The sequence below is a fragment of the Sebastes fasciatus genome, chromosome 10 (genome assembly GCF_043250625.1).
Source record: "Sebastes fasciatus isolate fSebFas1 chromosome 10, fSebFas1.pri, whole genome shotgun sequence".
NCBI classification, from domain to species: domain Eukaryota; kingdom Metazoa; phylum Chordata; class Actinopteri; order Perciformes; family Sebastidae; genus Sebastes; species Sebastes fasciatus.
In genome coordinates this window covers 835,443-848,668 of record NC_133804.1, presented here as the reverse complement: position 1 = coordinate 848,668, position 13,226 = coordinate 835,443, and the positions used below count along the sequence as shown (strand labels likewise).

At 40.7% G+C, this 13,226-nt stretch overlaps 2 protein-coding genes across 4 annotated transcripts; both read left to right on the top strand.

Moving 5' to 3' along the window:
• The first annotated feature begins 937 nt into the window (after positions 1–937).
• mgst2 (microsomal glutathione S-transferase 2) lies at positions 938–3,899 on the top strand. The gene is made up of 4 exons (XM_074647698.1): positions 938–1,095; positions 1,257–1,356; positions 3,186–3,338; positions 3,488–3,899. Exons 1-4 carry the CDS (start codon positions 1,035–1,037, stop codon positions 3,594–3,596), a joined length of 423 nt encoding a protein of 140 aa, XP_074503799.1. The 5' UTR covers positions 938–1,034; the 3' UTR covers positions 3,597–3,899.
• Positions 3,900–5,197: 1,298 nt separating this feature from the next.
• Positions 5,198–11,193, top strand: LOC141774892 (short coiled-coil protein B-like). Of its 3 annotated transcripts, none has more exons than XM_074647700.1 (5): positions 5,198–5,366; positions 7,350–7,418; positions 7,537–7,617; positions 8,944–9,082; positions 10,999–11,193. In XM_074647700.1, the coding sequence occupies exons 2-5, from the start codon at positions 7,403–7,405 to the stop codon at positions 11,051–11,053; spliced, it is 291 nt and encodes a 96-aa protein (XP_074503801.1). In that variant the 5' UTR covers positions 5,198–5,366; positions 7,350–7,402; the 3' UTR covers positions 11,054–11,193. The 3 variants fall into 3 exon arrangements, with proteins under 3 accessions (XP_074503801.1, XP_074503800.1, XP_074503802.1); XM_074647699.1 differs by having other exon boundaries at positions 10,837–11,193; XM_074647701.1 differs by having other exon boundaries at positions 5,207–5,366; positions 8,944–11,193.
• The last annotated feature ends 2,033 nt before the right edge of the window (positions 11,194–13,226 follow it).

Genomic DNA, 13,226 nt, shown 5'->3' with positions numbered 1-13,226 from the left:
TGAAGTCTCTCTGAACAGTATCCTCAGTATGCAGCCACCAGAGTTCAGATGTGAGCTGATAAAATGCTGATACAGTCTGAGAGTTTAGCAGGAGCATGGTGCTTCTCAGGCTACATAGAGGCTGCACTATGTTGCTGGAGGTTGTTGGGGCTGTATGCGGGTGTCACAAATCACAAAAAAAAAATTTCAATTTATATTTTAATATACTGTTAATATTCTCCTAGAAAGATGCTAACTGAACATCAGTTAAAAATAAGATAGTAAAGCCCAGTTCTCTTTGTAGTAAATGTGCAAATACAGTACATGTATCTGTTATAAAGTGTAAGGTATCTATAAAGGAAACTAAAAATGATTTTAGGTAGGGATACAATGCAGAGGTCTACATACCATTTCATTTTTCTTATAACTACCATTATTATGGAAGACACAGTAACTAATTTTAGCGCCAATGTTTTAAGTTATTTGCTCGATTGATTCAAATGTGTTGTTGTTTGTTTGTTTTTACTGCATTGTTCCCCCCCCACATCTGAAACCAAACCTACTCCTTGTATGGATCTAGCACATGTCAAAGAGACTGAAATTCATCAGATAAAATACACCAGCTGGACTAGGTTATTATGTTGATAACACCTAGAGTTGATTTTTTTCATGGTGCGCACAACGCGCATGTGTGCACTTGTAATTTTACAATATCTCTTGAAGATTCAGTAACAATGCAGGAGGTGGATGTGCAGTAAGAAGGATTGATTATAGTAGGTAGTTATGGTGCGTTTGTAGTTGAAGGAGAGCAACAGAAGCAGCCTTTGTGCAATGAAACAAGCAGGTGCAGATATCCGTATGGAAGCATTTTAGCTCAGCTTTCCCCTCCCTCATCTATTCAGCAGCAGGGCAGGGCTTTAACAACACAGCGTGACAGAACTTGTTGTGGGCTGTGCTAAAGTTGCTTTATCCCAGGAAGTACCTTCTGCTTGTTATGTAAAGTTGACTTTGTACATGAGGCGAACTGTGTGAAGAGCTACATTTTCAGCAGAGCGATGGGAACCGACTCCCCTTTTCTGTTGGCTGCAGTATCTCTTCTGTCTGCCCTGCACATGGGTGAGCTAAACATTCAGCATACCTACTTAAACAGTCTTGTTCATCAGAGGGAGTAGTGGATATGCACCAAGTACTTTTCTCACACTCCCATATCACTGTGGGAGTGGTTTTGGGTCAAAGTTTACTGTAGACTCAAACCCACCATCACTGTCTCCTTCCAGGCTACCTGGCCCGGCGGGTTGGTTGGTCCCGGATGGCCCATAAGGTCCTGCCACCCTTGGTCACTGGACCTCCAGAGTTTGAGAGGACTTTTCGGGCACAGTAAGACGACTAAGACATCTTTTCATAAGCTAATATACAATTATATAACCCCCAAATTCAAATTCAAAAGGTATGCCAGTGGTAGGTCGTCACATACTCCACAATCTATTTGATAAATAATTATGCTCAATTGTGCTTTTACATTAACCCTTTTAAACTGCAAAACATATTGGCACAAGGATACCGCTTTGGTCCTTCAAACAATATGTCATCAACTCTCACCATGAAATGTTGTACAGACAGAGGTCCCCAGAGGATGGATTTTACTGACGCTGGTGATCCCCTGACATTTCCTCTAGTGCCACCAACAGGTTGACATTAAAACAAAACATTCACTGGGCAACTATTGGATGGATTATTATGAAATGTAGTACAGACATTCATTATCTTGTCTTCTAGCGCCATCATCTGGTTTAAATTTCAGTTTGTGCAATACTTCACATTTCTGGCTCCACTACTCATATCTAACATTACAGTATCTTACAGTTTCTTACATTCCTGTGTTTCAGATTGTAAAAGATAATCTACCAATCACAACACCGATACACAGATAATATACACTGATCAGCTATAACATGATGACCACCTGCCTAATATTCAGTAGGTCCTCCTGACCCGTGGAGGCCTGGCCTCCACTAGATCTCTGAAGGTCTGCTGTGGTATCTGGCACCAAGCCGTCAGAAGCAGATCCTTTTAGTCCTGGAAGTTGCGAGGTGGGGCCTCCGTGGATCGGACTTGTTTGTCAGCACATCCCTGAGATGTTCCATTGGATTGAGATCTGGAGAATTTTGAGGCCGAGTCAACACCTCCAACTCGTTGCCATCCACATGATGTATAAGAAAACGTGATTCATCAGCCACCTTATCCATTGCTCCGTAGTCCAGTTCTGATGCTCACGTGCCCATTGTAGGCGCTTTTAGCTGTGGACTAGGGTCAGCACTGGCACCCTGACCGGTCTGTGGCTACGCAGCCCCATACGCAACAAACTGCTCCTCACTGTGTGTTCTGACACCTTTCTATCAGAACCAGCATTAACTCTTTCAGCAGTTTGAGCTCCAGTAGCTCTTCTTTTGGACCGGACAACACGGACCAGCCTTAACTCCCCACGTGCATCAATGAGCCTCGGGTCTGACCCTGTCGCCGGTTTACCGGTTCTCCTTCCTTGGACCACTTTTGGTAGATCCTGACCACTGCAGACCGGGAATATCCCAAAAGAGCTGCAGTTCTGGAGATGCTCTGACCCAGTCGTCTAGCCGGCACTATCTGGCCCTCGTTAAAGTCGCTCACATCCTTACGCTGGTCCATTTTTTCTGCTTCCAACACAAAGTTCAAAGTTCAAAATGTTCACTTGCTGTCTAATATTTCCCCCCCACTGCCAGGTGCCATGGTAACCAGATAATCCATGTTATTCACTTCACCTGTCAGTGGTCTGAATGTTATGGCTGACCAGTGTAAAGCTTCCATACCTTGTTCTTTAAAGACTCTCTATACACATATTCACAGCATTAATATATCATCATCAACCATTGTCTATGTAAAGATATAGAGGAGTAATGTTTACCTGAGCAGAGAGTGAAGTTCCTACACAGGTCTACAGTCAGTCTGAATGGTCTCATGGTAGCCTAAGAGCTGTCTCACAGGCTTTTGCACCTGGACAAGAACACAATTGAGGGAAACACCGTGAATATAGAATGAAGATACTGAATGGCAGCTCTAAATATCAGCTATCCAAAATTATAATATGCCACATCAAGTGTTTCTCCTAGTCAAAGACAATCAAAGACATTGGGGCATTACAGTTGGCTGTGTGCTGTGGTGTGTGTTGGCAGTCAGAACTGTGTGGAGTTCTACCCGTTGTTCCTGGTGACTCTGTGGACCTGTGGGATATTCTTCAGTGAGGAGACAGCAGCTGCAGGAGGATTGGTGTACATAATCGCCAGACAAAAATACGTCAATGGATACGTCAAGTCCACCAAGAAAAGGTAATTTATGTAACTGATGCGCTGTTCCTACTAAACATTTAAATGTGTGTTTCCAGTATAATATACGACATGACATTATTAAAGTATTTGATGAGTGACTTTCCTCAATGTGAGGATGCTGACTGAGTGCTTTGTTTGTTTGTTTGCAGGTTACCTGGGTTTTACCTGACTTTGGCTGTCTTTGCCACTCTGTCTCTACTGGGTTTGATTGGAATACTGCGAGGAATACTACACAAGTACTTTCACATCCACCTCTGAAGATTTCACCTCCACCTTCTTATGCAGAACAACCAGTAAAATAGTAGGTCTATGAAATTAGGTCCATTTCAGAAATAATAGGATTGTTGTACTCATTTGTTAAGTAAGGGATAATGTACAGCGGGTCATTGTTGTGAAAGAAACCCGGACAGGGCCCTGAAGGGGATTCTTTCACAACAATGACCCGCTAGCTGTGATTATCGCCGAACGCCGTGATTATCCAATCAGAATCGTGTATTCAACACAGCCGTGTAATAAAGAATATTACTCCTCTGCACAGTGACATTTTATAACCCCCCCCCCCCCCAAAAAAAAATATCAAGGTTGATTTATCAAAGTGAATAAACTTTTTGTTTTTATTTAGTTCATGACCTTCAGGGATACAAGGGTGTCTTAAATTCAAGATTCTAGATTCAAGAGTTTTATTTGCCATTTGCACCTAAGTACATTGGAATTCTGAGCAGTTTACACCGAGTCAGCTTTAAGAAAAGAAAAAAGGTAGAAAAGGCACAAGGTAATTACAGTACAAAATAAGTAGCACATTCAACTCAACACAATAAATAAATAAATTATTAAAATATATAATAAATATATATATAAAACACCCTCAGTGTAGTCAATAAATAAACTAAACTACCCTCTGCATAGGAACGATACCCCCAGAATACAAATATACAGTATATATGCTCCATGACCATGTTAAAAGAACTTGTAACTCTCAAAAATATATAAAAAAAAAAAAGAATTAATTAATATATTTCTTACAATTCCACAGTGGAAGGCAGCATATTGCACAGCATTACAGTCCATTCAGTTCAGGTGTACTGTGTGTCAGTAATGGTATGGAGGTGAGGTGAGGTGTGGGCTATTTGTGTCCCTCTTTAACGTCCTTTGCCACCAGTCTTATTGTAGCTGGGAAGAAGCTGTTGTGAAAGCAGTGGTGCTCTGTGAGTGGAGATGCTCTCTGGCCTGTGGTGCCTCAGGTTGTGTCCTGATTCCCTCCACCTGAACAGAGAGTGAGCTGGTTGGTGTCTGTCCCTCAGGATGCTCTGTGCCCTCCTCCTGCAGCGCTGGGTGTATATCATGTCCATGGAGGGGAGGTTAGAGCCAATGATTTTTTCTCCAGTTTTTATGACTCGCTGCAGCGATTTCCTCTCAGCCTGGGTAGCATTCCCAAACCACACCGTGATGCTGCTGGTGAGGATGCTTTCCACAAACCCTCGGTAGGCCAGGGTGAGGGGCTGACGTCTGAGTCCAGCCTTCTTCAGCAGCCTGATGAAGTGCAGCCGCCGCTGAGATTTCTTCCACCACCCATCCATCCATCCACCATCCATCCACCATCCAGCATCCATCCATCCATCCATCCACCATCCATCCATCCACCCATCCTTGACTTGTCCCTAAACATGTTGGCCTCTATCAGACTTCTACCTGTCCTTCCCCATGTAATCTACTTCTTGGGACGCTACACATCACTATGTCAGTCATAATGTGTGGTGTCTGCGAGAATTAAGATGATGTGTTACCTGTACTGACATTAGAAGGTTAAAAAAGCCACCTGTACAACTGAAGTCCTTCTTCTACAGGCATTGAAAGGGTGAGAGCATTGTCCTGGTGGTGTGACATCGCCCCCTGGCGGCTGTGTGCTGTACCGGCCTGATGCTGGAGATCTGGACATACTCATCACAAGCTGTGGGGATTTACACAAACCCTTGCATTTTTGTCGAAATTCTGAATTAAAACGCAGCAGTTGTTTTTTCACATCGTAAGGTACGTGTCCCCTGTTCACATGAGGGTTTATTCACTGTACTGTGTGTGGCAGCTGAAGCACACAGCATCTAGCTAGAGGAAGTTAGCATGCTAATCGCTAGTTAGCAGCAGGCCTGGCTCAGGGTGGGTTTGTGTTGTCCGCCTGCTGCCTCTTCTGTCACCCGTTTGAATATGGCTAGCTAACAGGCTAACAAGCTAACGGTGGTTCAGACTCGCAGCTAGAACAGGATGTGACAGTGACAGTGATGGTGATGGTGATAGGGCGATAGGGCTGTTGGGCTGTAGGGCTGTAGGGCTCAGGTGTGCTTTACTTCACCATGTTTTCATCAAGTCTGGAAGTTCCGTTTACTCAGCTAGAAGCATGTTTAGATGGTAATGTGGAACAATGTTGAAACCAAATTCTTGTCTTTGTTTTGTCTCTTATGAGGACCATATACAGGCTATGGAGACAGATTGGGCGTACCACTTTGTCAACGTTTATTACATTAAATGTAAACTTTATTTGGGACCCACGGGAGGTCCATATCAATAAAAGAAAAGAAAACATACAAGATAAAACCCCAACACATTCATCATGCCATTACAACCCCAACCCATTCATATCTAACGCTGTGTTTTCTGAGCCTCTATGATGCTGTTTTCTTATGGAGGACGGAAGCTACCAAAATCAAAAATAAATGAATGAATAAATAAATGTGTCATTAAATGTAGCAAAAGTAATACTACAAAATAAATGCAGCCATTAATTGATGAAATGTGACATAAATATTCCTGTTTTAATTTGCTTCTTTATTTAAAGTTTCTTCATTTTTAAAAAAAAATTGTTGTATTCATTTTTAAATGTTATTTGTAGATATTAAATTCTACCTTACAAATTAGTGTATCCGACAGTAACGTTACTCGATATTTATTTAGGGAAAAATGTTTGCAAGTTTTGGTTTAGACACTTGCAAATACGAGCATTTCATTGAGTTATGTCATCAACGTAGTGGCTCCTGGGGCCTGTGCTATGAAGCAGGATTTAGAGTTACCAAAGTAAGGGTTAATTAACCCTTCAAGGTTTTCCGTCCTACGAAGGTGGATCACTTCTTACCGGGGTAGATCACCATGGTAACTGATGCTGAACAGCTAACCTGCTCCTGAGCATGTCATGTTCCAGATAAGAGATCAACTCCTATAAAAGCACCTCCTACTGACCAATCAGAGCTCTGTGCACAGATCGTATGATAATATTACACAAATACGAAGAAGTTACAGTCATAATCAGACTAAAAACAACACAGTTTAAACTGATGCAGGAAGAACAGCTGGATTTATGCTGTGGGTGTTTACCGCTTTGAATTATCTTTTTATTTTAATTTTTTTACTTGCTCTCAAGTCCGTTTCACACCGCCGGAGACGAGGACGCAGCTGAAAGAAGGCTGAAATAGTCACATACGCCACATCTTCACCAAAGGGCATAATGAAGTGTAATCTATTCAACCATTACACTTCTGAAAGCTATTTTTATATCACTGCCCCATCTAGACGACTGTATCTGACTTTTGAGTATTCTGTTACCTTATTAAGTCTGTTAATTTACACATTCACACATCGGGAGTTTTTTCTTTTGCCAGCTGTCCTTCCTGCATTTAGTCTGGATTAAGTGTTTAACTTCTTCATATTTGTCTAATATAGTTTACTCTTCCTTTATAAAATGTGCTGCTCTGCTTGTCTGTCTGCAGTCAGTAGACTTGTCCATGTCTGTGATTGGTCAGATGCTGCAAACACCGCCCCGTTCATGTGAACGCGCTCATAGCCAGATTGAGAAACCCTGGGTTGATTTACTGAGATGATAACCAGCTTCGTAGGACCGTTTAGCGAGATCTTGTTTGTTAGGCTGAGTGAATCCAGATAACTCTCTTCGTAGTACAGGCCTCTGGTCTCTCTTGTATTGTAAACGTCTACACTAAACTGATCAAATAATATTCCTAAATCTTGCAGTGTCCGTTAGAGTCGCAGCCCTGCATTCCAAAAAGGAAGACGAGTACTTCACCATGAGCTCAGACGATGGTGAGACGACCCCCCCCCCCACACACACACATACACCCACACACACAAGCACACACAATCTGTGCTCAGTCCACATGTCAGTCCGTCGCGGTGTTTGACTCCCTCTACATGGCTGCAGGTGACATGGAGAACCAGGCTGAGCTGGAGGAGAAGACGAGGCTCATCAACCAGGTGTTGGAGCTTCAACACACTTTAGAGGGTAAAACACACACACACACACACACACACACACACACACACACACACACACTTTTTAGTTGTTAATCTACAAAGCCAGACAGTCAAACCGTCCATCCACCACATACAAGCAGCAACGTGACCAGATTTTTCATCTTTAAATCATAAATCATGTCCCCGTGGGGACACGCTCATGTGATTGGCTGAAAAGGTGTGAGACGTCTGATTGGCTACAGATAATTCCGTTGAAGTTCACACATGTCAGCAGTTTGTAAATGCAGGTTCAACAGTTTGTATATAAATAATATAATTTTTGATGAAAATAGCAAATTCTTTTAAATACATGTATTTGTAGATTTCAATGACATTTATTTAAAACAAGAAATATTTGTGTGTGCATCAGAAATATATTTGTGAATCTTATTTTTTTATATGTGGATTTTTTTTACATTTATATACAATGATAACTATTTTTGTGGAGAGTCATTTATATATAAATCACAATACATTTGTGAATCCTTCTTTGTGCATTCATTAATATTGAGACTGATCTAAAGGCCTAAAACAATATCCATGTTTTAATTGAGGTGTTTCATACATTTTAGGCAGTTTAATAAATACCAGCCTGTGTCAGAGGGAACCAGAAGCCTTTGTTTCTTTGTCTCCAACAGGAAACAGAAGAAAGTAGTTTGACAGGTCAGGTGTGTTGGTCCATGTAAACTAGCACTGATAACAACTAATGCAAATATTTCAAGCAAACGGGGATGGTGGCGTGGTATTTCTGTTGGATGTATAAACATACAATGCAGTGAATGTACAGTAAGTCGTATTTCCAAAAGATCTCAAATGACTTACCTGCCCAACAATGTTTATTTCTGCCCTTTGCAATCAAAACCAGACAGACCAGTGTGTACTTCAGGAACATATGAAGGTTATCCATCATCAAACTCTGGTTGTTTTACAGTAATGTTAGACTGCTCTTCCAAATGCTCCCATTCCTCGCTTAGCTTTCTTTTACAATATATTGCAACACTTTTCACTTATAAGACATTATAGAAATACTGACACCACGTAACAATGGATTTCTCTACATGTTGGGAATAAAACTAAAGACACTGGGCTGACTGTAAGGTGATGGGCAAAATAACTTGTGAGGAGGAATAATTGATGGTAAAGATGGCAGATACTGGTGAAAATCAAACCCACTCAACTTCAGGTCAAAAGTCTGGCTGTTTCTTTTTAGGATTTGTGTTCTATTGACTCTTTAGAGCACATGATCAAACAAAAATACCCATCCAGCCTCCATACACCTGTATAATGTTGCTGATGACTGTGTGTGTGTGTTCAGACCTGTCTGCCAGAGTGGATGCTGTCAAAGAGGAGAACCTGAAGCTGAAGTCCGAGAACCAGGTTCTGGGTCAGTATATAGAGAACCTCATGTCTGCCTCCAGTGTCTTCCAGACCACCGACACCAAGAGCAAACGAAAGTAAGGAGACCCTGTGAGAGCCTTTACCTGGAGCCCCACACACATTCTATAACCTGAGCCAACACCGTCCTGGATGACTGGACTCCAATGACCAACATCATGGACCCGTAAATACTGCATACGCCTAGAACGTGTGTCTGAGTCTGCAGAGATGGGTATTACATTACCTTAACATGTGCACTAGGAGGCAGCGTTGCATTTATCAAATCACAATGTACAGGTTTCAGTACTGGAAAATTAGCCCCAATACAAAGACCCCCCACTTCTGTTAAGATCCACTAATCAGCAGACATGCACCGCATCGTGTGAGCTGTGGTAACCCTGAAATCACCTCATCACATCTGGATACAAATATGTGTTTGTTCAGAAGCCTGTTTTAGACTTCAGTCAGATGCAGCTCAGACCCACATCTAACTTCATCTCTCATCCCAGGAAGCAGAGTACTGAGAACAGCAGACCTAGCGCTTAACAGGTGCTCCCTGACGGTCCAGCAGACAGTAGTTTTAACACAGCTACATGTGTAAACTGTGGTTGACTGAAAACTGGAATGGTACTTACATTAAGTGCATATTTAATTTGTATGGGGATTATTTTGTGCTGTAAATGAAGTCAGAATTGACTCAGTAGTCAGAACCGATTACATGTAAACATTCATAGAACAATAATGAGGAACTGACTTAAACAAAGGATCAAAAATGAATCAAACAATGGAGGATGCATGCGCAGCAGGGGTGGAAAACATCACATCATGATCGCTTATACATGGACATTTTAAGGGTTTAATGACTGTTTAGAGGTACATTTATATGCTGCATTTGTTATTGCATTTCCAAATTCTTTTGTACCACATGCCACACTCTGATAGCCATCTGTCGACATGACACATATTCCAGTGATAAAAGTAGTAATAATGCTAACCCAGACTACACAAAGTCAGCTCCACAGGTAGCGAGAAATGAACTGTGTCTATGTCCCACACCAGCTACGGGCAGTATGGGTTAAAAGTAGGGCTGTTACGATACATTTTTACAACGATACAAGACAATTTCCTTGGTTCAGATATGATTCAAGGACGATATTTGTCTCATCTAGAGCGGTATGATACGATTCAATGATTTGAAATGGATTCAGTAACTTTTTTTGCCAAAGATTCAATCAGTGTGACTGTGAAATAAATATGTGATACTGGACAGAGCAGGTCAGGATTCCTCAAAGTTTTTCTTGTGAGGGAATCAGGGATAAATGAATTATGGTTATAAACAAGTAAACAACGATTAATGGCAAATACATACAGCTTTTATTAGAAAATAATAAAAAGTGCAACTGCAGGACCTGCTGATTCAGTTCTCAAGATACAAGGCAGTGCAATATTTAACACTACATATAATAAACCAACTTCTATTCAAGTTAAATGAACAGTGGTTTAACCTGCTGCTTCTCTCCTCATTTTCAATATAAACGGTAGATCAATAATACAGAGATCAACCGCTGATAGTGATCAAACAGCTGAAAGTGATCAAACAGCTTGGGACAGAATCATTCCTAAAAACGCTGTTTAACTAATCTGCTGATAGTAATCCAGTAGTCCACCTACAGGGTTCATTTGGGCTCTTTTCATACATGAAAACATCTGGAACAACATGTTAAAACTACGTTAGAATAACGTTAGCTGAATTTCTCTTTTGTTTATTTACTTTACTCCCGTCGTGATAATTCGACTCGCGGACCGTCTGCTCTCCGGCTGGATACGTGAGAATGATGCTGTGTGCACGTAGATATCATGACGGGGAAAGGAAAGTCCTTTTCTCTGAATGAAAAACGACAGCGCACAGGGAAAGCTCCTGTGGGTGAAGCCGCCCTCTTCAAGTGGACTGATAGCGCCTGAAACTCTGCTGACCGTCTCCTCTTCACCACAGCACCGGCAGCTCATGCAGACCGGTGCCCGTCTCCCTTCACGCCGCTACCGGTTGAGAGAGTGAGGAGTCCAGTGCACCGTTCATCGGCATGCAGCTCCGCGCTGCAGGGGGCAGAGCTGGCAAGCTGCCGCATGTCTGGAGAGTTAACCGGAGTAACGGTTAACATTTCTTTACTAATAAAAGTGCTAAAAAACACTTTCATATAACGTTTGTCGTCCTTAAATACAAGATGCAAATTCTTAGTATTCATACAATACATTTTTGCGTTTCAGATCGATTTTATATCGATATACGTCTCCCGTGAAGGACAACTTGCCTAGTACCTATCGATGTAGTTGGATCGTAGGAATACAAATCGATCCATTGATGTAGTAGATGAATTGTTACACCCCTACATAAAAGTACAGAGCCCTGCTCACACAAGTAACACTAGCATTAAAAAGATCTGTTAGTAACGTGGATATGGGTACTATAGCAGTAACACTAGCATTAAAAAGATCTGTTAGTAATGTGGATATGGGTACTATAGCAGTAACATTAGCATTGAAAAGATCTGTTAGTAACATGGATATGGGTACTATAGCAGTAACATTAGCATTAAAAAGATCTGTTAGTAACATGGATATGGGTACTATAGCAGTAACGCTAGCATTAAAAAGATCTGTTAGTAATGTGGATATGGGTACTATAGCAGTAACGTTAGCATTAAAAAGATCTGTTAGTAACATGGATATGGGTACTATAGCAGTAACAAGATCTGTTAGTAACATTGATATGGGTACTATAGCAGTAACGCTAGCATTAAAAAGATCTGTTAGTAACATGGATATGGGTACTATAGCAGTAACACTAGCATTAAAAAGATCTGTTAGTAATGTGGATATGGGTACTATAGCAGTAACACTAGCATTAAAAAGATCTGTTAGTAACATGGATTTGGGTACTATAGCAGTAACACTAGCATTAAAAAGATCTGTTAGTAACATGGATATGGGTACTATAGCAGTAACACTAGCATTAAAAAGATCTGTTAGTAACATGGGTATGGGTACTATAGCAGTAACACTAGCATTAAAAAGATCTGTTAGTAACGTGGATATGGGTACTATAGCAGTAACACTAGCATTAAAAAGATCTGTTAGTAACGTGGATATGGGTACAATAGCAGTAACACTAGCATTAAAAAGATCTGTTAGTAACATGGATATGGGTACTATAGCAGTAACAAGATCTGTTAGTAACATGGATATGGGTACTATAGCAGTAACAAGATCTGTTAGTAACATGGATATGGGTACTATAGCAGTAACAAGATCTGTTAGTAACATGGATATGGGTACTATAGCAGTAACACTAGCATTAAAAACATCTGTTAGTAACGTGGATATGGGTACTATAGCAGTAACACTTGCATTAAAAAGATCTGTTAGTAACATGGATATGGGTACTATAGCAGTAACACTAGCATTAAAAAGGTCTGTTAGTAACGTGGATATGAGTACTATAGCAGTAACACTAGCATTAAAAAGATCTGTTCGTAACATGGATATGGGTACTATAGCAGTAACACTAGCATTAAAAAGATCTGTTAGTAATGTGGATATGGGTACTATAGCAGTAACACTAGCATTAAAAAGATCTGTTAGTAATGTGGATATGGGTACTATAGCAGTAAAACTAGCATTAAAAAGATCTGTTAGTAACGTGGATATGGGTACTATAGCAGTAACACTAGCATTAAAAAGATCTGTTAGTAACATGGATATGGGTACTATAGCAGTAACAAGATCTGTTAGTAACATGGATATGGGTACTATAGCAGTAACAAGATCTGTTAGTAACATGGATATGGGTACTATAGCAGTAACAAGATCTGTTAGTAACATGGATATGGGTACTATAGCAGTAACACTAGCATTAAAAACATCTGTTAGTAACGTGGATATGGGTACTATAGCAGTAACACTTGCATTAAAAAGATCTGTTAGTAACATGGATATGGGTACTGTAGCAGTAACACTAGCATTAAAAAGGTCTGTTAGTAACGTGGATATGAGTACTATAGCAGTAACACTAGCATTAAAAAGATCTGTTCGTAACATGGATATGGGTACTATAGCAGTAACACTAGCATTAAAAAGATCTGTTAGTAATGTGGATATGGGTACTATAGCAGTAACACTAGCATTAAAAAGATCTGTTAGTAACATGGATATGGGTACTATAGT